At 34.8% G+C, this 25,291-nt stretch overlaps 3 protein-coding genes across 4 annotated transcripts; 2 read left to right on the top strand and 1 right to left on the bottom strand.

Moving 5' to 3' along the window:
- Positions 1-1,961: 1,961 nt before the first annotated feature.
- On the top strand, positions 1,962-5,114 carry LOC132162463 (protein NRT1/ PTR FAMILY 5.5-like). Its single transcript, XM_059572702.1, has 3 exons — positions 1,962-2,129; positions 2,598-3,148; positions 4,124-5,114. Exons 1-3 carry the CDS (start codon positions 1,962-1,964, stop codon positions 5,112-5,114), a joined length of 1,710 nt encoding a protein of 569 aa, XP_059428685.1.
- A 681-nt stretch (positions 5,115-5,795) lies between these two features.
- On the bottom strand, positions 5,796-9,450 carry LOC132191715 (26S proteasome non-ATPase regulatory subunit 7 homolog A-like). Its single transcript, XM_059606808.1, has 10 exons — positions 9,131-9,450; positions 8,057-8,149; positions 7,874-7,955; positions 7,487-7,583; positions 7,226-7,301; positions 7,020-7,078; positions 6,751-6,873; positions 6,496-6,553; positions 6,329-6,414; positions 5,796-6,236 (listed from the first exon to the last, which is right to left on the bottom strand). The coding sequence occupies exons 1-10, from the start codon at positions 9,315-9,317 to the stop codon at positions 6,165-6,167; spliced, it is 933 nt and encodes a 310-aa protein (XP_059462791.1). The 5' UTR covers positions 9,318-9,450; the 3' UTR covers positions 5,796-6,164.
- A 264-nt stretch (positions 9,451-9,714) lies between these two features.
- Positions 9,715-18,062, top strand: LOC132162012 (putative tRNA (cytidine(32)/guanosine(34)-2'-O)-methyltransferase). Of its 2 annotated transcripts, none has more exons than XM_059572257.1 (12): positions 9,715-9,850; positions 10,782-10,863; positions 10,941-11,034; positions 11,150-11,199; positions 11,638-11,687; positions 12,710-12,818; positions 13,826-13,886; positions 13,994-14,046; positions 15,903-15,995; positions 16,683-16,746; positions 16,950-17,057; positions 17,546-18,062. In XM_059572257.1, exons 2-12 carry the CDS (start codon positions 10,837-10,839, stop codon positions 17,785-17,787), a joined length of 951 nt encoding a protein of 316 aa, XP_059428240.1. In that variant the 5' UTR covers positions 9,715-9,850; positions 10,782-10,836; the 3' UTR covers positions 17,788-18,062. The 2 variants fall into 2 exon arrangements, with proteins under 2 accessions (XP_059428240.1, XP_059428239.1); XM_059572256.1 differs by having other exon boundaries at positions 9,716-9,850; positions 10,785-10,863.
- The last annotated feature ends 7,229 nt before the right edge of the window (positions 18,063-25,291 follow it).

The following is a 25,291-nucleotide window of genomic DNA, read 5'->3' as shown; positions in this document are numbered from 1 at the left end:
AGAACCGGGATATTTTGATTTCAAACTTGATTTTGGCCAAAAAACCAAAAAAATAAGACCAAATTGACACCTCTAGTGCCGCATCAAATTGTAAAAAAATTTTAAAACTTTATTCGTAACCTTAGCATTTTCTAAATTTAATTAGCGAGCTCCAATGAATCAAATCATGATAAATGACGGCCGGTCCAAAAGCTTGTTAAACACCAAAATGTCAAATTGATTTGATATATAAAGGAAAAAAAGTTGTGGAAAGCTTGTTAAACGCCAAAATGTCAAATTGATTTGATATATAAAGGAAAAAAGTTGTGGAAAGCTTGTTAAACTCCAAAAAGTCAAATTGATTTGATATATAAACGAAAAAAAGTAGTGGATTTTTATAGTATCATATCTATTTGGAGTAACGGTAGGCGACAATTTTCCCACCCGTTATCAACTTGGGATGATGAGAACACTAAAAAAAAATTGTAGTATTTTTTTTTTACATTTTCGTCTACTACTTTAATAATGGTGTTCTAAACAGATATTTTTGTTATTATGGTGTTCTTCTAGTGTTCTCTTAATTCTAAACAGATATTATATTCTAAGAACTAAGTGAGAGAAATAATGGTCATTTTCATTTATATTTTTTTTAAAAAATAATATCTACTTAATACCACAAAGATATCAAAAGAGCACCTAACATTTTCAAGAAATAAATAATAAATAAAAATCTACACTATTTGACTGCTTAAAAGTAGAAAGCTATTTTAATTCTTGCTGGTTTGTTGATCAAAGAGAAAGAAAAATAACGATACTAGAAGAAAAGAAAAGGCCAAGAGTGGTCTCTGACTCTCTATACCATGGCATGATAACACAATAATATTTTCAATATATTGCCTCTGAGGACATTGCATCCAAACTGCCGACAGGGCGGCCCTATATACTTTGGGGCCTTTGGCGAAAATTTTAAGTAGGGCATTATTTTTTTTTAATATTTTAATATTAAATAAATAATATTTATCCAAATATTTTTATTTAAAAATAATTCTTCTCGCTTTTTGGGATGCAAAATTACTTATTAAGTTTTTATATTCAAGATTTTCTAACATCCTCTTTTCAATTGATAATATGTCTAATCCATTTAATCTCTATTGTGACAATATTGTTGATCATAGGTAGGATTTTATCAATTTTTATTTATTTTTTTTTTTTATAAAAAAATTATTTTATTAGGATTCATTAATTGGACAGCTTAAATTATTATTTATTTACCATGATTAGGAGGCTTTTTTAAATTATTTATTTATCATGATTACGAGGGCCTTAAGTAAAGAATATGAACAACTTAAAACCTTTTTATTGATTTTTTTTTTTAATTAGAAGCCTTATTAAATTGGAAACCCTAGGCGGCGGCTGCGTCGCCTAATGGTTGGGCCAAACAGTTTGAAACTGTTTGCTTAATGAATCATTCTTTGCCTGTTTGGCTGTGTTTCAAAAGCTGAACATTGCGTTCACAACCCCTGAAAAGCTCATTTGAAGAAGAAAATAAAAGAAGCCGACGTACATGTTGAAAGCTGGCTTGTGTTCAAATTCGAGCGCAAACGGTTTTCAGGATTGCAGGAACAGATTCTTTTGACATTCCCTGTAGCTTTCTCTCCCCGTAACCTGTATATAATGATTCAGACCTTTCCTTTTGTGGCTGGGTCTGGGTATCCAATTACTAGATTCCAATACATTTCTGAAATACTCTACTAGTTCTAGCACCTCAGAAAGCGAGCTCCAGCTAGCTACACCGTTGGCTTTTGGATATATAGATGTCTCGGCTAGTAGTTTTCACGTCGCCGTTGGCTATATACCACGTATTAAGCCGCCTGAGATCTTGTTTGTTTATTTATCGATTTATCATTGAGGCACTTTCTTCTTTGCCCGTTGCAGTTCTGGAATTGGCTGGTAGACTTGCAGAGTACTCCTTGTGGTCGAGAATGGCTTACTTAACAGAATTCTCCGGGCTTGACACTTCCCATGCTGCTGCAATTCTTAATGCATGCAAGGGTGTAGAGACCTTAATGCCCATAGGCATGGCCTTCCTTGTAGATTCTTTTGTCGGTGAATATTGCATGCTGTTGTTCTCCAGTCTTTCTTACAGCTTTGTAAGTTTTCAAATCTTCCCTCATTCTTTTGCATGCACAATACAAGGTTTTGACAAATCTCATACGACTGATATATATAAAACCCTGATAATGTGGTAGTGAATATTAACTATTGATTTTTTATTTTTTTTATTTTTTACAAGACCTTGTTAATCTGAAGGTTGATTTTCGTTACCACATAACATTGTACTTGTATGGCAGTTGCACGTATGAGAGTCTACTAAAAGTCTGTTTGAAATTGCGTTTGAGAAATAGATTTTTTAAACTTTTACCGAAAGTGCGTTTTGACAATTTTTAGATTTTTTGGACCCTTAAAAGAGCTTTTAATTTTTTTCTCAAACGACTACTTTTTTTTTTTCAAACGAACTTTTTGAGTGTTAAACACACTTTTAAGCCTTTATCGAACGCAATCCCAAACAAACCCTTAATAGCATTAAAACATGTAGTAATTATTTGGATTCACTACAGGGGATGATCTACTTGGCAATGTCAACACTATCGAAATTTGGAGGCTACTGTGGTGAAAAACGTCCAAATTGCATCCATGCTGCCCAATTTGTTATGTTTTACATATCATTACTCTTCATAGCCATTGGAGTATCTGGTCATAAGGCATCCTTGCGTTCTTTCCTAGAACAACAAATGCCAAGTCAAACAGAAAGTGATCATCAAGATGGTGAAAAAAGAAAAAAGCCAAGGAAATTGAGACGCTTCTTCAGGAAACATTTCGCTAAGATTCTTCTCATGAGCATTGCATCTACTCCAATTTCATTGACTCCTTCATGGTCTGTCAAATTTGGAATACCAGCAATAGGGATGGTAGTGGCAACTATTCTGTTCATGTGTCGCTCAGACTCATACAAATATGCTAATAAATCACAGGGGAGTCCTCTCACCGTTGTTTCTAGAGTCTTTGTAGCTTCTGCTTCCAAGATGTTTTGTCCCCTCCCACGGGATGCTAATCAACTCCATGAAAATCGACGTAATTCTCAATATGTGCCTCACACCCACGGCCTCAGGTTCTCTCTCTCAACCTACACTATTGATCAGTAACTCACCTTTTAAGCAAAAATATTTCATATAACACACACACACACACACATATATATATATATATATAGAGAGAGAGAGAGAGAGAGAGAGAAAGAAAGAGGTCACAAAGCCCCAAAAGCCTTAAGAGTGGTATGGTTCAACAATCCCTAAGGCCAATATGAGCGACTTCTCAAAAAACATTGGAGGTAGTTTGACAATCCCAAAATGTCAATTTAGTGGTGATCGGCCACCCCAAAGGTCTTTAGGGTGGCTCAACCCTGTTTCAAATGGGAATTTGCAAAAATCCAACATGAATGTAAAGTTCCTGACAGTTTGCATTGGCTCGGCACTAGCTTAGCTTGTTGCCATGAGAAATTTGGGGGGGGGAGGGGCAAAACTAAACAAAAAACTTTGTGGAGGGTACAAATTAATTTTAGACGGTAAACATGAGAAAATTTTAAAATTTTAAAAGAAAATTTAAAATTATGGAGGGTTTACTATCCCACTCACACACCTAGTTCTGCCTCTGCTTCTTGTTAACCTTATGGCGGTCCCCTCTCCCCTCTTTTTTGGGGATGTTGGGTTGTTGCAATAAGATCATGGCATTACTTTGAATTTAGGCCCGTCTTTCGGCTTGGTGTGTGTATGTGTCTCTTTGGCTCATTTGGCAAACCTCCCTTCTCTTTTTTATTCAAAAAAAAAAAAAAAAAAAAAAATTAACAAACAACTTTCTTTACTCTTCACTCATCTCACATCAACACACTTTCAACTAAAACACACACGCGCGCACACAAAAAAAAAACATCTTAAAATGGTTTATCAAACATAACCAATAACCTTTAACACGAATCAACTATGATACAAAACTCCAATAATCAAGTCAGTAATTTAGGCCGACATTTATTATCAAGTTGTACGCATATTGGATACAACTATTTCTCAAACATAAATTTGTAATGCAGGTTCCTTGACAAGGCTGCCATTGTAGTACCAGCCCAAACGCTAGAGCAACAAGAACAAAATAGATGGACACTTTGCAGTGTAACAGAAGTAGAGGAAAAAAAAATCTTTATTCGCATGATACCTATGTGGATTATCTTTATCATGTGTGGGATCGTGTCATCTGTAGGAGACACTTATTTTTTAGAACAAGTATGGAATTTGGATGACACAGTTGGAATAGTGAAGGCACCTGTTTTTATGCTACTAGTCTTACAGGACATTGCAAAATTCATGTTTGCCACAGTCACTAAGAAGTTAACTAAAAATGGATCAAGAAAATATGCAGCCCCCATTGGAATGATAATAGCAATGTTGTTTTCTGTGGTATGTTGTATCACGGCTGCAAAAGCGGAGACAATGAGGCTAGACGTGATAAAAAAATATTGGTTACACAATTCTAAAAATGATATCCCATTGAGCATGTTTTGGCTTCTTCCACAATTTCTTCTTCTTGGTGCCCTTGATGGAATCTCGCATAACCTTCTTGGTGACCGTGAACATGGTTTTAGCAATATTGCTTGTTTCTTCAACGGTGGAGTTCCTGACTCTATAAGCTCCTACTTGCTAATTGTTAGCGATAGTGTATTTGGATTCGGAATTTGGGGTGGTGTCATTTCAGTTTATATGGTGGATAAGATCAAACCAAGTTGGTTTCAGAAGACATTGAACGAAAGTCATTTGGATAACTACTATTGGACACTGGCAGTTCTGAGTTCCATAAATCTTGTCTTCTCCATCTTGGTGGCAATTTGGTACATAAATCAAAGATGTTCTCTTGCAGATCCTCATAGCTCTCAAAGACCAGATGGATTTTCTAGCACCTTATACCAAATTGCAGGCATCATCAAAAATTATTTTATTGCAGCTGTTCAACATTTCTTTGATGGTGGTATCATCCCTAAATCAATCAATGCAACAGAAGAACAAGCAACAAAAGAACAAGCAAAGTGAGCACCAAGTTCTTCCCATATACAACATCAAGAGAGAAGAGCAGGCCAGTTTTTTCATGTACGACATCAATTTGTTTCCTACTTTTTTGTGTATAAATAGGTTGCATTGCAATGTAAACGTTCAATACACACAAAAATTCATTTAGAAAAATAAAATTTTCTTCTTCTTCTTTGCACTATCTCCAAATCTCACATTGGAATAAAATGCGGACACTATCTCCAAATCTCACATTGAAATGCGGACACAAATTTCTTCACCTACTCTAATAATTGGCAAGTATCTTTCAACATTTTGGAGTTTCTAAAAAATTAATGTTTCGCTTCCTAAATTAGTGAAATAACAATAAATAACTAGTAAAATATTAAAGATGAAGATCAGTCACAATTTGTGCCTACTCTCTTGCCATAAACCATCATCTAGGGCAACCAATTCTCTACGTGCCAATGCCAAGAACTTGGCCGCTTCATTTATTTGGCACAAATCCTTTTTTATTATGGTTCACTGCATAGATATGGTTGTATTATGGCTTTTTGTTGGGTTGCCCAGTCTCTTTGTGTTGACTTAGTTATAATTTTCCCTCCCCTCTTCCCTTGATATTTTGCTTAAAAAAAAAAAAAACTAGTGAGTGAAATGTGTGTGAAGAGTAATATTACTGCATAAAAATAAAAGGTCCTCAAGACAGGAACTTAAACATCCACCATATCCTTTTTTAGAACCCTCCTATTGCCAACAGCATGCCGCTCAAGGTCCAAAGAAATTACATCCAAAATCAAACGGATCAATGTTACTATAACGACGGTTCATATCAATAAAACATCCAGTAGTTGAAAATGTTTCTAAAGAATGTAATAAAAACGACCTGCATATCATACATAGCCTGCATTGTCGATGTCCACATTGCTAACTGCGGTTGGTAAATGGGAAACTTTCCAACTTTCATGCACACTCAGAAAAAAACGCTTCAAAGTCTACATGAAAAGACTGGAGCTCTGTAAAGCCTCCCCACTCATTCGATCGCACCACCCTCTCTTTAAAGGCTGAAACAAAAAATCAGCTTCCACTGACAGGTGGGATTGTAGCCGGTTTTGCATCCTCAGCTTTCTCGTGTTCTTTATTTAACATCTGAAAAAAAAAAATTGCTAATTGAAAAACAATCTACATACATAAACTCAATTAATTAGCAGTATTATTTCAGTCAGGAGGGGGCATGTCACCTTGTTATTGATCAGATTGTGGAGCGCAATGACACTTCGGATGAGAGAGGAAAGATATAAAACCAACATCATATCATTTGTTTTTACTGCACAGAGGAAGAATAAGATAAAAATTCTCAAAATAAAAACAGTGTATACCGTCTGCCCACCTAAAAACAGAGTATTACCTGCAAATGCCTTGATTAACTCAGCCACGTTGAGATTTGGAAGCAGGTTGAACACATCCTGAAATTTTAAAATTTGAGGAAACATGTGGCATGGATAGACGAAGAAGTAAAAGGATCAGGAGCAAGGATTACATAGGATACAATTATGCCATTGTTGTCTTATTGAAACGTCATAGAATGTGCGTAAATAACAGAAGAAAAAAATTAGTGAAACTAGTGATGTTAAAATGTATGAAAAAGTAACAAAAACTATACCTGTAAATGATAAAGTATCTCATGATTTAATGGAACCTTCCCATCAATAACAAGATCGAGGTACCCACGTATCTCTCGTAGCCGTGCATCCAAACCATTTAAAGCAGTAAGTTTTCCAGCAACCTGAACAAAACAAAAGGCAACTCTATTACTTCCAAATCTTTTTGTCCAGGGATAAACATACATAATCCAAAATCTTAATTGTGAAATTTATCAAAGAGATCGATTTAGTAAATAAATATAAGAAAATGCTTGTGAGAAAATAAAACCTCAGTTGCAAGTGTACTGATGGTGGTATCCTTCACGTCCCTTAACAAGTGCTCCACTCCTGTTGACGAATAACATGAGAATGAAATTGGTAATTGAGATGAAAGATTATAAATCCAATGATAATGTCGGAATTGCATCTTCTTTCAGATTTCTAAATGGTGAAAATTGCTGAAAGGAAAAATGTAATTTTCATGTCATAGCATACCAATTTCCTCGACCTCATGAGCAGCAATTTCTGAAGGCACGTGAACGAAAACCTTTTGGCTTTTTTGTGTAGCATTCTGAAACCATAACCAAGCATTAAATTAACATCAAGGATGACAAATGGAGGCTGCTTGTTCGGGAAAAACAGTAACTGACTGACTCCACTGGCCTCTCCTAAAAATATAGGAACTATTCTCAACAGTTAACCATATCCAATCTCTATATAAAGATATTAAATAAGAAAATATGATATTTTTCTTACCTCTTTCACTTCTTCAACATCATAGTAAGCCTTAGTGGGTATCCCCATCTCCTTAGGCTGGACATCAATAATGACCAAGACAGGATTTGGGACATAGCTACAACACACAAGGAAATTGATCACAATAATAGACTTCAAATGAAAAAAAAAAAAAAAAAAAAAAGGCAGAATATGTTGCAAAACCACCAAAGGAATATATTCATACATTTATCAAATTGAAAGCCTCAATCTAGTGTTATATAGGATTCCATCAAAACTAGATTAGTTAAAACAATAAGATTTGAACATCAAGCACCAAGAAAAAAGAAAGTGACCGCATGATAAAGTTACATAAACAGCCAACTGTAAAACTTTTTTCCCCCCTAAAATTAAGGTACATGATCTCACTTGTGGAATAATCTGTGAACCTCTAGATCATTCTCCCGTAGCTTTGGACCTGTACTATACCAACCAACCACGTGCTCCTTAGCTGAAACATGATTAGAAATTGACATATAGAGAAAAATTAGAATTCCCCATAAAAACTTTTAAACTGGCATCATATTCACTCTGAAATTGAAACAAGAATACCATTGATTCTCTTGAACATTGAAAACATCGATTCATGATAGTTGTGGTCAAGAAACCATATGCTTGGATCCTTGTCATCTTCTTCAAAGGGCACTGAAATAACACGATTACCACTTAAGTATTACCAACAGAACTCTCACTTGAATCATGTTGTTGAACAGAAATAAAAATTTTAGAAAGCCTACAGCCTCATAAAATTGCCCAACTAATATAAAAGATGGGGATTCTAATGCTGAAAACATTGAGGAAGAAAGAAGTTCCAGGGTCTTCTTTCAATAAAATAAAAAGGCAAATCTAACATATCTTGACATTGCCGTCTTTTGAATATTTACAACCCTCTATTCCTAACCACTACACTTGCTCCAAACACCACACTCGATATCAATATCACAACGCATAAAGAACAGCCGTTCATCAACTTGAAGTCACACAGGATATAATCTGATCCTAACCAACCATTTTACCTTCTTGGAATTTTCACAAGTTCTATGACTTTGCTGCCTACATTATCGCAACCCAAAAATTAGGAATTTTGTCATTTGAAGTAGAAGCAATCTTTCATTTTAACAAAATTGATGTGGTTCGAGATCACTCAACTTCTGATTACTTTGAATAGCATTAACTCAATTGCCCAAACTGGAGTTCACAACTAGAGGGCACCAAGTGCTAGACCTTATGATTGCAAACGCAAGCCCTCAAAACAATAGCTACACTTTCGATAATCTTAAAATCAATCTTCGCATTACAAACCCCAGATTCATCTATTAATTGAGTACAAACCTAGTAATAAAAATTCCCAAATCATATAAAATTTGGGTGGAGAAAAGAATAATAGTAACTATAACTAACAAAGCATCTAACAGCAAAAATCAAAGTTTCAGCTACTATAAAATAAGCCCAAAAACTAACCGCATCGGTGCTAACATCCAACACTAACGCATAATTCACAATCCTAACCCTAACTTAGGTTAAACAATTAAGAAAATATATGAATTCCAAAGCGTTAATATCCATAATTTCCTTTAGATCTAAACAAAATCAAGAAAATCGACGGGCAAAATTGAAATATCGGACCTGCATAGCTGTTGGTGACGTCGACAGTGCCTTTGAAGGAGCTACCGAGCAAGACTCCGACGACTCGCTTGCGCGTGTCCCTGGCGACTCGGTTGTAGTTGTCGACGATGCTGAGCAGAACCAGTGGGTGAACGATGACCTTCTCGATGGGCCTCGATGATACTTGCTGGGACTTGATCACATCCATCGGCGATATTTCGACGAGCCCTTGGCCTTGGTTGATATTTTCTTGGTGCTTTTCTTTTATCTCCGTCTTCAGTACTTTTGCTCTGTTTTTTTTTTTTAGTTTCTTGTAGAAAGAGTAAGGCCCAACAGAAAGATAAGAGAATAGTCTCTCTCCATCTCTTTAATAATTCGCTGATTGGGTAGCACGAGTTTGGTTTCTCTATTCTAAAACCGCTCTGTGAGGTTACGTTTTCAGACCTTTTTTACCCGAAAAAAAAAAAATAATAATAAATAAATGTATGAGAGGAAACACAAGGAAGAATGCCACGCAGTCTGGCTTTACTTGGCCCATCAGGATCAATAGTTTGAGCCCAATTGCTTGTCTCAAAAAATTAAGGTAAGAAACGACGTCGCTCTTTCCTTCGTGTTTCCAAATTTACCTGTGTACTTTCTCTTATGTTCTCCGTCACGTTCGTCGAGGCGTTTGCTGGCTCTGGTGGTGCGGCTTAAACAAAACTTCGTCGTCTCAGTGAAAACAAGGAATTCAAAAACCTAGTAAGTCTCGAACCCTTTAAGACGCAAACCACTCTTCTGCTCTTGTTAACATGTTACTGCTTCGCTTTCTTTCTTTCTTTCTTTGCTATTTCACGTTGGTGCCTAATTTGAACAATTGTACAGGAATTGTATCCCAGTATCTATATAATTTATCTTTGTAGCATACATATGTTTGAGTTGCTAGTTATTTCTGGATATACGTAAGTTGTTTGAAGAAAGGACTGCATGTGTTCGTATGAAATATGGGCAATTTGGGTATGTACGTAAGGTGTTCGAAGAAATGACTGATAAGGAGTTGGCATGTTTTTGGTTTTTTTACCATGGGAAGTCTAGAGTTTTAGCTCAGCAAACCAATCGTGGCAAGAACTGACCACTCGTTGTGGGTTAAATATGTGACAGCAACGAGAAAAAGACTTCCTTTTAGCTAGTAAAGGATTGTTGTGAATTATATTTCGTTGAAGCTTTGTTTTTCTTTTAGAAGGAAATTTTTTTCCAATATGGGAATGTTGGATTGGACTGTCGATAAATAGGACTGGAGGAAGTTACCAATTCAGATTTTGAACATGTGCACGATGTTTTTGAAGAATGTTTGATTTATAATTGGATTCTTTAAAAGCTATTGCTGTATTTCTTGCTTTGTACACTAAGAAACAAGCAGAATACGGACTTTTTTTTAGAGATGGATTTTTTTGTATCAAATCGAACCTGAAGGTAGTAGTATGTGTATGATGGTTGTCCTGTTCTTTTTTTGGATGCATTTTGATGGTCATATTCTTGCTCTTAAACTTCTTCGTTAAATATTTCTGTATTGTATTGTTTTCAAATTTTGGGCTGTTTTTGGATTTTGGAAACTAATATTTAGAAAGGAAGAGATAAAGCACAAATCATACGTACATTAACCCTGTTCTCATTTTGGAACTAACCTTGGTAGCAGGAGCGTTGTTTTTCAAGTTTTACTGCCTACAGAAGTACCAGGTGTTTAAAACATGGGCAAAGCTTCGAGGGATAAAAGGGTAGGTGACCTATTTCGTCAGAATTTCTTTTCTACATTTATTTTCTTGCTTTCGGTTACAAGTTTAATGATTTGCAGGATATATACTACAGAAAAGCAAAAGAAGAAGGTTGGCGTGCTCGAAGTGCCTTCAAGCTCCTTCAAATAGATGAGGAATTCAATATATTTGAAGGTGTGTTACTATGGGGTGCTCTCTCTCTCTCTCTCTCTCTCTCTCTCTCTCTAAGTTGAAATGGATTTATGTAAGTATCTAACCTTCGGCTGCTTAATTACAATTTGATTTACAGGAGTAAAGCGTGTGGTGGATTTATGCGCTGCCCCTGGTAGCTGGAGCCAGGTATTTGTTATCAAAATGATTATCTTGCATGCCTTTTGAACTATTTTGTGAAAGTAATCCATTATTCTCCTTCTGGTATTTGTTTGCGTCTCAAGCGGGCTTGTCACAGGTTTTATGGAAAATGTTACTGTTTCAGATGATGTAAATTTGGCATTCACATTAACTATCATAGAAAGAATCTAATTTACAGTTCAGTATAAATATTTGAGATGACGGTACATTATTTTTCTACTTACAAATGGCATTTTACGCCACAGTTTTGGACATGTTAAATATGTTTACTGCATTCTTTAGTGCTGGAGGCAGGATATATGATGATTGATCACCAATGGTCACTGGAGGTTTCCATACTCTAGATTTACCTTGTGAACAATCTATTTGGGATAGCAATATGCAAAGCATTTTGAGTGTTTTTTGATACCTAGTTCTTATGTATAGGTTTTGAGTCGTCAATTGTATCTGCCAGCAAAGCTTTCACCAGATTCGAGGTAGGTTACCTTGCTTATATTTTAATAAAACCTCTTATTACTTATCAAAAAAAAAAAAAAGGTTACTTTGCTTATATCAAGCTTTCCTTGAATTTTTTTTGCTTATTCTAATTTTCCCAAGTTTTCTATCAGCTCTTTTGTCAAATTAGTATTTTCTATTTACAATGAAATATGAGGTTTAAATTCTCCCTAGATTGGGTCTTGTAGCTGCCTGATAATTAGTGATGGGTAAATTAGACTTTGTGCCCCTTCCTCAAATTAACAACCCATTCTCAATCTCCCCTTCAAACTTTTAAATCGCTACAACTGGGAAGTTAATTGTTGGAATTTGAAATAGGGAGGTCAATGGAGTAGGAGTTTGGGTGGGAGGGGGGATAGAGTGTACTTTACCCTTAATAAGCAGAAAAGGGTAAAACATATCCATAGGAATCAAAATTGGTTAAACTTGAGTTTGCATTTATACTGTCATAAGCCATGGTTTTCAATCATTTGGGTTTCTTTATAATTAGATCTAATGAGACGAGATAACTTTTGTGGTGTTGGAGAACTACCACCAACCCTTAGTAAGGTTTCAGAGGTTTTACACATAATTACCACTATGATTGAATGTTGATGTCCGTAATTTTTCTTCATGGCCCTTAAATCAGGATGCTCTATTACCCAAAAAAGATGTTGGCTTTTTGAGGAAAGTATTACGTAAACTTTCAATGAACTAATTATGTTGCTGGATTAGAGATCTTGTAGTCTAACAAATATGTCTTCGTTCTGATTTCTCTAGGATAAAATCTTCTGTAATTTGGAGATATATATGGCCAAGGCATGTTTCTAATTCTAGAGAGCTAAGTTGGATTCCATGTTTTTTTTTTTTTTTTTTTTTTTTTTTCTGGGATCTCATGAGTGAAAATATGCGAAATTGAGTTATGATGATACTTTAAACCACGACATAAACATCAGGTTTTGGAGTTCCCTTTTACTATTTCCCTACGAAGACCATAACTCCCTACTTTTGAAAAAATGTGCAGGGATAGCGATCTTCCTCTTATTGTAGCCATTGATTTGCAGCCCATGGCTCCAATTGAAGGTGTTATTCAGGTGCAGGGTGACATAACAAATGCTCGAACAGCTGAAGTGGTGAGGAAGGCTTCAAGTCTGAGTTACACGTTTTTCATTTGACTGTATGAATACTAATTACATGTGGCGCTTTTTACAATTATATAACCTACTTGAATTCATTATGCTGGTGTTCTAGTAGAATTTCAGAACAATTTTGGGTTTCCTTCAGCATCTAAAATTTGCCATTCAAGTTACTTTAATTCAAATTAATCATTTTGACTGACTGTTTTTACATATATTATAAGTAAAAAAGCATTAGGATTTGGGAGGTATTAGTGTTAAAGAATTTTACAAATGTTTCTCTGATTACCTACCAAAAAAGTTTTATTATTGTTGGTTACATTTATCAAAAGAAAGAAAAGTTTTATTATTGTTGGTTACATAAATCATTTTTCTGTTTGATATTCAGTACACCTGCATCAATATTCTCTGGACATCTCATTCTTGGATCAGGTGACATGGTTTGAATGGAATGCTCTGAAAGGAAAATTAAAATGCCATAGGGAATTTGGGTTAACATTGAGGAATGAAATGAGAGGTTGTGATTGATTTGGAAGATAATGAAATCAAATGGATTAGAGTGACTGCACATATATCTAGCCAACCACAACTAATTGAGCGAGGCTTGGTGTGACTTTCCATGTAATTTTCATCATCTTGGTTTATTTGGGATGACTATGTCAGGATTTGAGTCAGTAACATTACTAATTAAGTCTATTTTTTGGACAATAACTATGTAATCCCTTCAACTTCAATCTACATATTCGGTTCATGATACCCAAATAATTCCAGTCCGTACTCAAAACTCACCTTTTTCTTGTGCCATATTTTGCTAGTTTCTGTCTCCAATCTCCATGAGTTGGTTAGTCAAATATGGATGACTAATATAATGATTCCCAGATTGAGGGCTTCTTTGCAGTAATTCATGTTTACTATTTTGACCACGAATTGCTCGTTGCATTAAAAAAACACAATATGTTGTCACCCGTTGTTTATACTGTTTTAGTTTTCCCCCTTATTTTCAGGTCATTAGACATTTTGATGGTTGCAAGGCTGACCTGGTTGTGTGTGATGGTGCTCCTGATGGTAAAGCAATATTTTATGGTTTTGGCTCTGTTTTTTTTGGTCCATTATTGTTTTTTCTGATATTTTACAATCTTTTTGGTCTTGCTTTATGCCTTTCTATTTTGCAGTAACTGGTCTTCATGACATGGATGAATTTGTTCAGTCCCAGCTCATACTAGCGGTAAATTATGGTTCCTTGTACTGCTTCCAGTGTGAATAATATGTGATTGACCCCAATCTTGAACAATTCGGAGAATATCTCAATTTAAAACAGAATTCAGATTATTAATATTGCGATCCTAAGGGGTTGCTCAATTGGTTAGGGCCTACACCTAATTAAGTAAATGTAACTGGTTCAAATCTCCTCTTCCTTCTCCCTAAGGGTGGAGTCAAAAATTACTTACCAAAAAAAAAAATTCAGATTATCAACATTGTCAAATTTCAATCCAAACACCACAAATTATGTCACCAAAAATCACATATTGTGCAAGAATATAATGCATAAAGAAAACAAATTTTGGTGACGAAGTGCAAACTTTTGAAGAATTCTTAAAAAGAAAAACTAGTCTGGGAGCCCGCGAACGCCAAAGAAATTCCACCATAGAAGAAATATGTTACAACTAGTCCACTTACAAAACCTTTGTAACCTAGACATAGGCGTGCAACCCCAGCAGACGACCCACTTGCCTCTGACTACAGTGGCTCAAGAACTTCGGTCTTCTTCTACTGAATCTTCTCTACGTGCAAATTCACTCTATGCAACTTGGAACTCTAATGGCCAAAGGATTTTCTGTGGTTTAAAAGATAATCAACAAGGAGAGTTTGTTTTTGATAGTCTAGTCTTAGGAAGGTTAAAAACACTCTCCAAAAGGTTTGAATAGCCATACACCTCTCCGGGAAAAATCATATATATTGAGGCTTAAATAGGTAGGGTAAATGCTGGGTTTAATAAGGTTAGTCGGCTGAAGAAAAAAAAGTCTATTTGCAGGTTTGCTTGATTGAAGTGCCAATGAACTCTCAGGTTTGAGTATGACACGATGCACACATTCAATCAATCAAGCATTGATCATGGGATTGATTGAACTCTCAGGTTTATGTATCATCTTCAATGCAGTACTTTGCTCAATTGAAGTATCGATCAAACTCTCAGGAATTTGAATGAACACATGTCACACTAGTTTGATCAAGTGGGCGTTGATTGTGCATTGATCGAAGTCTTGAATTGTCTTGAATTCTTCATGCCTTGGACCGAATTTTGCACCTACTCAACCCTACTCAAAACCTAAAAATTACAACCCAAATACCATGTTTTGACAAATGAATTTGCCAACACAATTAAATCCTAACACAATGTCTTTCTTGGGAGCAACTTACAATTGTGGGTAGTTTAGGATGATAATTACCTTTTTCTGAAGAAACAAAAATACATGCGAGTCTCCTTGCTACTATCCCTCATTATTCAGTTTCCGCACATTCATCTATGTTAATGTCAAAAACTGGAGCGTAGATTATTATGAGGTTCGTCCTCCTGGTTTCAGTTGGTCTTTGCAACTTGCATCTGTTGTATCTTATATTCTCCTGATTTGTCTACGTACTAACATTTATTTATCCATGTTACGTTTAGCAGTAGGAGCAATTCAAATTTAAAATAAGGTGAAAGTTAGGGAACAAACTGTAGCTTAAGTTTATGTGGACAATTTGTAAGAGAGTTCTTGGCAACTATAAACTGAAAATGTTGAAAGAAATTAATGAAAAAATAAATTTCTATTTTAAATTTCTTGCTGAGGTTTTGTTTTGTTTTGTTTTTGAGAGATTAATGTTGCAAGTAAAATGTCGTTACACAATTGTGCAACTGAAATTTGAACCTTTGCTTTTCCTTGAATCCTTGATATTTTGCACACAATTCTTCTCTTTTGACTGCTATTTTTGGCTGTATAATTGATTGCTTACCATTTTCGGGATGCAGTTGATTTCAACAATATACTTGAATTTTTTTGACGTTTGCATTTGATAGCATATGAGCCATCTTTGTTGCAGGGTTTAACAATAGTTACCCATGTACTTAGAGAAGGCGGAAAGTTTATTGCAAAAATATTTCGCGGGAAAGATACTAGTCTTCTGTATTGTCAGGTAAATCTAATGCTTGTTAAAACTTCCAATATCAGAAATCTGTTTCTTGAGATATGATCAGCTGTCTATGACCAAAATTATACGTGATGTTCGAGGGCAAAGTCTGTAATCCTTTGTCCATCCAATTTAGCCTCCTTGTTAAATATTTAGTCATAACACAAGGTTTTGCCAAGCGTTTACAGTAATGATAGATCATGCTCACTGAAATTTTGAACAAAAGTTGAGAATAATGACCTTTAGGAGAATGCGACTGTTTTTCTCACTCATGTTCCTCAACCAGTTCCTTCTCTCACAGTGGCAAAAGAAGCCAAAAAAAAAATGTGGGTGCTATTCTTAAATTGATTTTATAGATTGATCAAGGATAATCTGGAAGTGGCCTATTAAATAACCTTTCAACCAGTGGGTGGGTACCTGCTTACGGGAGACATGAGGAATTTCATTTGAGCTTATCTACTTGTGGTGCAATGTCTCTTTCTACCCATAGTTATCGTTAAGTGATTTTGTTAGCACATTAGTAGCCAAACATTTAATCGTGTAAGCTGAATCTAGAAGTGTTAGCAGATCTTTCTTTCTTCTATGTTATTGTCATCTTTGGGTATTAGTGTTTGTCTGTTTATACCTTATTTGTGCAATGACAAGAACGAGGCCTGCCTGGAATATCCTTAATTTTTTGCTTCTTTGTTGCAGCTGAAATTATTTTTCCCTTTGGTAACTTTCGCAAAGCCAAAAAGCAGCAGAAATTCCAGCATAGGTAACACTTCTATTTCCACTTTTTCTCTTGGAGAAACTCCATGCTTTTGAAATTCTTTATGATCAAATTAAGGAAAATCTTCCATGACATAAGAGTAATCATCTTGGTCATCTCTTTTTCCTGAGTTAAACCTGGGAGTAGTCATCTTGGTCATTTTATGTAATTTGTAGCCAAAGCTAATTCTTTATCTTTTGTTTGTGCAGAGGCATTTGCAGTTTGTGAAAATTATTCCCCTCCGGCAGGATTTAATCCGAAAGATTTGCATCGCCTATTAGAAATGGTGGGGAGCCCATCTGGAGGAGATGATCTAGGTAATGTGACATTACATTTGATTGTACCTGTTATGTATGGTATATATTATTATAATAGGGTTGATGACACGACTTGAACCAACATGCAACATTTAGGATTAACAATTTTTTATACAACTCGCGAATCTAACACGAAATTAGCGGATCAGGGTTGAGAAGTCTAACCCATTTAATTCAATGGGTTGGGTTATGATTAACTTATATAATCTTATATTCATGACTTGACGCGATTCGAATTCAACACACAAACATGAATTGTTAGACAAATATTATATTGATTAGACATGGTTAGAATTGCATTCTTGCTTTATGGATTCAGTCTTGATCTTGGACAATTTGCACAATCATGGTTTGGAAAGAAAATTCCCAAAGCTTTTGTCTTCTTTTTGGGATTTTGGGTGAATTATGGGTTCTGATTTTGATGGGGCCAATTCTATCATGATTTTTCTTATTTCACGTGGCAGTAATGATATCATGTTGGCTAACAGATTGCAGTAGTGGGTGGTTGGAAGGGCCAAATAAGGTGTATATCCCATTTCTAGCTTGCGGGGATCTCTCTGGATACGATTCTGACCGTTCATATCCGTTACCTAAAGTTGCCGATGGAATTTACAAGAGCTTGGATCCTGTACAGCCCCCAATTGCCCCTCCTTATAAGAGAGCACTTGAATTGAAGAAAGCATCCAGTCATGGAATCCAAGAGCTTGAAAAGCTCTCCTTGGATTCTTGATTATGATGCATTAATGTATACACATACCGACAAATTCAAATGGCCAAATTTGTTGCAGCATCTCTAGATTCATCCTAGAAGGGACTCTCTGTGTTCGTTCTTGTTCTTGTTCTCATTGTCTATCATCCAGATGATAGGACATCTTTAACTTTATCCCTGTCTCCTCATTTTGAAAGATTAAGAAAGTTCACATAACTATAAACTTTTGTGCCCACAATATGGCGAAATGAGCCGCCTCCCAATTCTTTTAAGGAAGCATTCCTATCTTCTCCTCCCATTACGCCCGTCCATTTGGCTAGATGTTGGGAAGGATCCCCTCCTCCTTAGTTCTTCTTTGATTTCTTTCCTATAAAAAATATGGCAAACTTTGTTGTAGTGTTTTATTTATGGATGATAGAGAACAATTGGTGTTAGCGTAAAATTTTACTGTTCTTCTTGCTGGTTTACTTGTCCAACAATTTGTCAATGGATCTTTGATAACACACTTGAATCTATGTGCAATATGTATGCAGGATAAGAACACTCTTATTTGGTTGAGTAATGTTATAAGTCTTCTTAGAGTCATCTCAAATGTGATGTGGCTTTTAAAATCAACAATAGATTAAAAGTTAACAAATTATATCACAAATTCAACGGTGATTTTAAAAGTCACATCACATTTGGGTTGACTCTAAGAGGACTATAGAAAAAACTTATAGCATTACTCTATTCGGTTAGCAAAATGTTATTTTGGATAGATGGGATCATATATAAAATAGGAACAAAAGAAATTAAATTTGGTGGTTAAAACAGTAGAAAGCATTTAGTGAAGTCAGATGGCTGTTGCAATCAGACATAAATATAATGGTCCGACAGAGGAGACAATGGTGTAAAGCATTCAGTGGGTGTTTGTAAGGATTGTCTGCTACCATGGGATTCCCTGAGCAAAATTGTCTCTACTGTTAGTGTTAGGTCAAAAAGATTGAGATAAAAGCAGATATCAAGTGGATATTCGCTGATTTTCAAGTTTGTGGTCCTGACAACGACTTTTCCTTTGAATATTAGATGATGATATGAGGATCAATGGTCCATGTCTCTGAGCTGGGTGGTGCTGAAACATCATACTGTGACTTTCAGCCCAGTTTTATTATATGCCATATATCTTTTTCTTTTATCTTTTATCTTTTTTATCTTTTTTCTCTTTTGGAATTATGATTTGAGCTTGGACCAATGCTAGCTCGATCTATTCTCACCCACTCCATTACACTCAGTTGAAATCCAGCTAGGAGGCTGTAAATTGCATTGTACAATTATCCCATTATCATCACAAATTCTTCTTCCAGGGAAGAAACATTTATACTTCAAATGTTAATTAGATAATTAACATCGCTATTACAGAACCATACATGAGCTCAATGCTAATGCAGTAATCTGCATATATAATGTTTGTTTTTCTTCTACACATGAACTGATTATAATCAATGAATCATAAACTTGCTCAGAAAAAGAAAAAAAAAATAATAATAATAATAACTAATCATACACTCTTTGTTTATATTGGTTCAATGAATCATGGGACTTTTTCATATACATCTTTAATTTTCGGAAGCCGTGCCGGAATTCTAGCAAGAAGCTGAGTTTGATCTTGGCAAAGAGGAAGAAGAATTCAAGAACTCGATGCAATCCTCTATGGCTTCAGCTCGATGGGAGTCGATTATGGGATCTGAGACGGAGCGCGACCTGACCAAAGAGGAGGAAACCTTACGTGAAGAACTTCTTCTCGTGGAAATAAATCGGATGGCTCTGACCACCTTAGCCCGCAGGCTTTGTAGAAATTTGACAGGAGTGATTAATTCTGATTCTTTTGGCAGCCGGAAAGTCCATATTCCGATGACCCTTTTCCTGCCTCCGGAGACTCTGGTTCCTCCTCCATGTTTGAGAAACATCGTCGGCTTATCATTCACATCCGGACTGAAACTCACTCTTTTGCTTGCCTTTCTCGACATTTGATAGAAATCCCAGATTAAAAAACAAAAATTATTATGGCTAGCTTATAAGCTCCTAGCTCCTGTTTCACAGAGAGAGAGAGAGAGAGAGAGAGGGAAATCGCTGAGCAGAGGGGACAATTGGTTGGGTTGAAGAGGGTATTTATTGATGAAAAAGAGAAAAGTAAAAGAGGATATATAGTGAAGAAAAAGATAAAGAGAGAATTGGCTTCTCACTGAAATGAGAAAAATACTAAACATATGTTTGGTTGACTGTAAGACTAATCATATATATATATATATATAGCAAGTGTTTTGTTGAAGCACTCGGATAATCACATACGTGCATGCATTTCGTGAGCCATGCATATATTTGATATATGTATATATACATGCACTATATATATATCCCTAACCTTTTGGACATATATGGCATTTGTCTAGCTAGCTACCAACTTTTTTGTGGGGACAAGCTAGTATGAAGATGCAGCAGGAAGTTTTGGGTGAATATGTATAGGAGAATTTAACAAGAAGAAGAAGAAGAAGAAGAAGAAGAAGGAGGAGGAGAGAAAGAGTAGGGTTTTGGTCAAAGAAAAGAATGGAGTGGTGGAGCCGTCAAGAGAGGGAAGCACTTGATACTCTTCTTATCAGCGTTGCTTTTTAGGTGCTTTCTCAGGGGCCTATCCTTTCCTTTTGTTTGCCATCTTGATTCTGTTCATCAGAATCAGAATTCATGGCCCCAGAGAGAGAGAGAGAGAGAGAGAGAGAGAGAGGGAAAGAGAGGGAATCTGTTTGAATATAGGAGCTAGGGTTGTGGGCTTCGCGTGAAAATTAGGAAACCTATCTATATCTTTTTCTTTTGTTTAATTAATATCATCCTCTTTTTCTCTCAGAAGAAATTCCTGCAGTTGAAAAGTCTGTTTGGTAGCATGTTTTTTTGACTGGGAGTTAAAAGGCCCCCAGTTCCCTATGGAGTACTGCATTCATTCTCAAGAACAAGGAAGTCATACAACAAGAAACCAATAAAAGTGGCCAGCATGCTCTAATGATAATACTTTACAATTTTTTCAAACTTGTGTTTTTTTTTTTTTTTTTTTAATGTAAGATGAGCCTATGACTGTAGCTAGCTCATGAAACCGGATTAATTACTTTCAAGCACAAATTTAAATTTAAATTGTGATGAATCAGTTGATCGCACGGTCAAATTTAATATTTAATAGACACTTGAGAAACAAGTAGGAATGGTCGGAGATGTGTCAAGACTTACTGATGGGAGAAGTACTCTTCAATGCTTAAGTTAACAAATAGAATTGTATAGCGCTCCAAATGAGAACTGGGGTTTCTTCGTATTAAGTATGGGAATAGATGTACTTAGAATGGAGACTTGACTTTCTTTTACTTAGCACGCGTGTGCATTAGTGAGTTATGGCCTTAGCCGCGTTGGGCTCTACGATGAAAATCGTGGAGTAATTGGACTGAAATCACACATTAGTTATCTTCAATGCTACAAAATCTTGTGGTTACTGTATGTTAACATTTAAGTTGCTATTATGTTGACATGGCAGGTTGAGCTATCTGGCCTGATTTTTCCTTCTTGTTGAGTCCTATTGCTTGTTCTTTCGTTTCATTCTTTTGCGTTATCCTTTGTGGTTTGGTTGGGACTTGCGGTTTGAGCTTTATCATCCTGACCCGAATCCTATTTCTTTTTTCACATGTTTATGTATGTATGTATTATGTGCTTCTTGCGTCTAAACAAACATGTACACCCATCCATATATACATTCTTTAATTTCCCTTCCAAATAAAAAATTCAAACCATTGATTTGGGTTTCACACTTCCAGTCTTTGAATCAAAATGTTGAATAACCAAGTTTTTTTTTTGTCATCCTTTGCATTTATTACACTTGAAAGGACCACACTTTGAACTTTGGAACAAAATGCCAGTTGCATTCATATGAACCCAGATGGTCCATGGACTAGAGAAAATTAGGATTATTTAATATTTATGTGGAATTCTTATCCGAATCTATAAGGATTTGGAGACTGATATTATTATTATTATTATTATTTTATTTATTATATTTTTTTTTTGGGTGAAAGATTTGAAGACCAAATGGAATGCTAATATCCACCAAATATTGGCATTGAATACACTACTTAACAGGCCTGTGACAAAAATTGCTTGACATTTCTATTTTGTGTTGAAGTCTTCTTAACAATGTTTAAGAGTTTATAAAGGGAGTATAAAGGAGATAATAAAAAAGAATAAAATTCAATTCAATGGAAAAGTTTATTTTCTTTTCTTTTATTCGGACAATTAAGATAAATAAATCAATGGAAAATGGAAACAAATTATTTGGCTTTGATATCCTTCTCATTTTATTTTGGAAAATGTTAAGGTCACAACATAAATCCAACTTATGGCCAACTTCTCTCCTACGTGTCATTTAAAAAAAAAAAAATGATAAAGAGGATTTTGGAATTCTGAAAATTTTAAAAAATAATAATAATAATTTGTTTGGTTTAAAATTCAATTTTTAAGAAAGAAGTTGGCCATGAGTTGGATTGTGTTGTGTTCATATCAAACTTTTTTTATTTTTGTATGTCTTTCATTAGTGGGAGGATTGAAAAAAAAAAAAAAAAAAAAAAATCTAATACACCCAAATCCCTCAAAATCTACTCTAATTTTTATTATTTGTTGGATAAGAAATACTTTCAATTTACATTCTCGATTAATTACACTTTTAATCAATCTAAGCCATGTTACAATAAATCTTTATTAGGCTTGAATTGGTTCATGAGTGTCATCCATACAAAAGTTGAACCAATTCCACTAAATGTAACCCGCTTCAAAAGTCAATCACATTCTTAATGAAGTCATAAAACGTGTCAAGACTAGATACTCATCAAGTGGAATTTGACCCCTTTTTTTTCTATTCAAAATAGGGGAAAAAAAGAAATAAGGAAAATTACAAAAGAGGGTCTTTGCCATTCCTAATACAAGCAAAAGAAAGAAAAGAAGAACAAGTGGGAATGCTTCCATACACATGGTGAGAAGCGGCTCATCTAGCTACATGATATGAACCAAAGTTAGCACATCTAAAAAAAAATTCAAAGCTTTCCATTTCGGGATGGAGAGTAGCTGATGTTCGATATCAGCTAAAAGCCTATAACCGCTCCAGTGTTCCAATCACAAAAAAGATGGGAGTCGTTGGTGGCTAGGATCGTAACCAAAGAGTCACCTTCAATGACCAACGAAGAGCCGGCAATTTTTAACCGCCGAAAGAGCTACATGGGAAAAAAGTAAAGTGAATATGGATTAGTCAAAGGCCTGCATTATTGCATAGAGATGAGAATGGGCAGCCAGAAGGCCCACTTAGGCCTTTCATTTTTGGACTGCACCAACTAGCTAGCCCTTTCCAAGTTGATAGTTTAACAACTTGAACTTTAACCTGTAGAGATCTCTGTCACTCACATAATAATGCAAGTAGTATATATATATATATATATATATGATAAACATCATTGTCGCCTTTAATATCTTTTCTCGCGGGCTGGTTCAGAACTCCGACCATGGTTTATCTTCAAGTTGATATTGACTTTCTTTTTGTTTTTTTCTGTTCTATAAAACGATGAATAAGGAAAATATTCAGTTTCAGCCAGTATTTGTTAATGAAACGTATTCCTGTATTCTGTATTCCGTTTTAATTTTTTACTCAAAAAAAAAAACTCTTTTAATAAATCTATATTATTGCCTTGGGATTTTGCAAGATTATTTTTACTTTTTTTATAATTAAGGAAGGGATATGCTACGTGCTCTTTTAGTGTTCTCATGGTGTTCTTTCAACTGTGATGTAGCTTTTAAAATCACCGTTGAATTTGAGATTATTATTATTGACTTTTAATCTATTAATGATTTTAAAAGCTACATTACAATTGGGAGGATACCAGGAGAATACCTAGCATTTCCTATTAGAGAATTAGCTCTTTATCTTAGGGCTAGTTCATTGGGTAGCTGAGTGAGGCCCTGCCTAAGGCCCTAATTTCATAAAGGCCGAAAAGGCCCTTTAAAAAAATAAAATAAATTAAATTAAATGAGTTTAAGCCATTTGGCATGCTACTAGGGCTTATAAGAAAAAAGAAACAAAATTGAAACAAATACTGCAATTGAAATACTAAGCTACACACAAATGCATACTTCCTCACGTGGCACTACAAATTACCGTCGGATCTTAGATGGATTACTATTTTTTGGATTTTACTGTGATTTTTAGTTCCTCATATAACATTATTGATAATACACGTAATAGTTGTTACATAAAAAAGTTTTTAAAACTAAAACTAACAAGATCAATTATGTCACAATAAATACCAAATGGATTAGTCATATTATTTATTTAGAATAATATATATATTAACAAAACTTGAATATAAAATTTTGATTCAATAATGATTTTTCAAATTAATTTTTTAAATATTTCATATTAAATCTAGAAAATATTATATTATTATTTTTAAAATAAAAAATACCTCATTTTAACCTTTTGTTTTCTGCCTTAATTTTCATTAAGCCACCCTTATTACTCACCCTTTATGTCACATCAAACAATTTTTTCAAACGAAAAACACAAAACACTTACGCAAATGAAATGCATTTAGTTAACATCATTTTCTCAAGAAAGACGCATTTGTTAGTTTAATCATTTACAGAGAAACGTTTCTTGATTAATAAGAAGAGACGTTAATTACTCATGTGAATTTCCTATGTTTGGAATACACCCAATTAAAACTACTTCTAGTGTATCTTCCCATCTCTTCAACTTCACAAGAGGTTGAAGAAACAATAGGTTATTTCATGTTCTTTTCTTCAACAAAAAGGAAAAGGACAGGGAACAAAAAAGAATAAGCCAAACACAACTCAACTTGATGTTGCTTTCAATCACATTGAATGCATGTGGCATACAAGTTGTATTACGTAATAAAAAAAGGTCTCAATCTAATAATTAATGACTCATGACCCAATATTAAAACTGGATTGTAGGAGGATATCCACTTGGAATATCTTATGATTCTCAGATTTTTATGCTCCAAATCCAATGATCTATAGATTGACTTTACAACACTCACCAAGAAATCTATTTGAACTTACTCCCAAGTGGGACATGATTTTTTTATTATTACTCTTTTTTACTACACAATTATGAGGTAGAGTACACAAATTGCCTTTAGAATGCGTCAATTTGGGCCCAAATGGCATAGACATTATTATGAGAGGGGGGGAGGGTAGGGAAGAGATATTTACTTGGGATAAATCAAGGGAGCCAAGGTATAATGAAAGAGATTCAAAAAAAAAGAAAAAAGAAGTAATGTGGTTTAGTAGATTATTATTAAACTGTTATACAACTTGATAATGTTGAGTGAAAATTAGTTTTTGAATTAACAATTAAAAATAAAAAAATAAAGAGCTAATTTTCAATATCATCTCATTTCAAATATATAATTGTCTACTAAATTACATTACTCTAAAAACAAATAGTACC

This window comes from Corylus avellana, chromosome ca9 (genome assembly GCF_901000735.1).
Source record: "Corylus avellana chromosome ca9, CavTom2PMs-1.0".
Taxonomy (NCBI): Eukaryota; Viridiplantae; Streptophyta; class Magnoliopsida; order Fagales; family Betulaceae; genus Corylus; species Corylus avellana.
This window is presented reverse-complemented; position numbering and strand designations above follow the sequence as displayed.

Coding starts and splice junctions, on each gene's coding strand:
- LOC132162012 (XM_059572257.1), top strand. CDS start 10,837: ATGGGCAAAGCTTCGAGGGATAAAAGG. Junction 10,864..10,940: donor AAGCTTCGAGGGATAAAAGG/GTAGGTGACCTA, acceptor AATGATTTGCAG/GATATATACTACAGAAAAGC. Junction 14,047..15,902: donor AGTCCCAGCTCATACTAGCG/GTAAATTATGGT, acceptor TCTTTGTTGCAG/GGTTTAACAATAGTTACCCA.
- LOC132191715 (XM_059606808.1), bottom strand. CDS start 9,317: ATGGATGTGATCAAGTCCCAGCAAGTATCATCGAGGCCCATCGAGAAG. Junction 7,302..7,486: donor ATGTTGAAGAAGTGAAAGAG/GTAAGAAAAATA, acceptor TTATGGTTTCAG/AATGCTACACAAAAAAGCCA. Junction 6,415..6,495: donor GTTAATCAAGGCATTTGCAG/GTAATACTCTGT, acceptor TCCTCTGTGCAG/TAAAAACAAATGATATGATG.
- LOC132162463 (XM_059572702.1), top strand. CDS start 1,962: ATGGCTTACTTAACAGAATTCTCCGGGCTTGACACTTCCCATGCTGCT. Junction 2,130..2,597: donor CCAGTCTTTCTTACAGCTTT/GTAAGTTTTCAA, acceptor GATTCACTACAG/GGGATGATCTACTTGGCAAT. Junction 3,149..4,123: donor CCTCACACCCACGGCCTCAG/GTTCTCTCTCTC, acceptor TTTGTAATGCAG/GTTCCTTGACAAGGCTGCCA.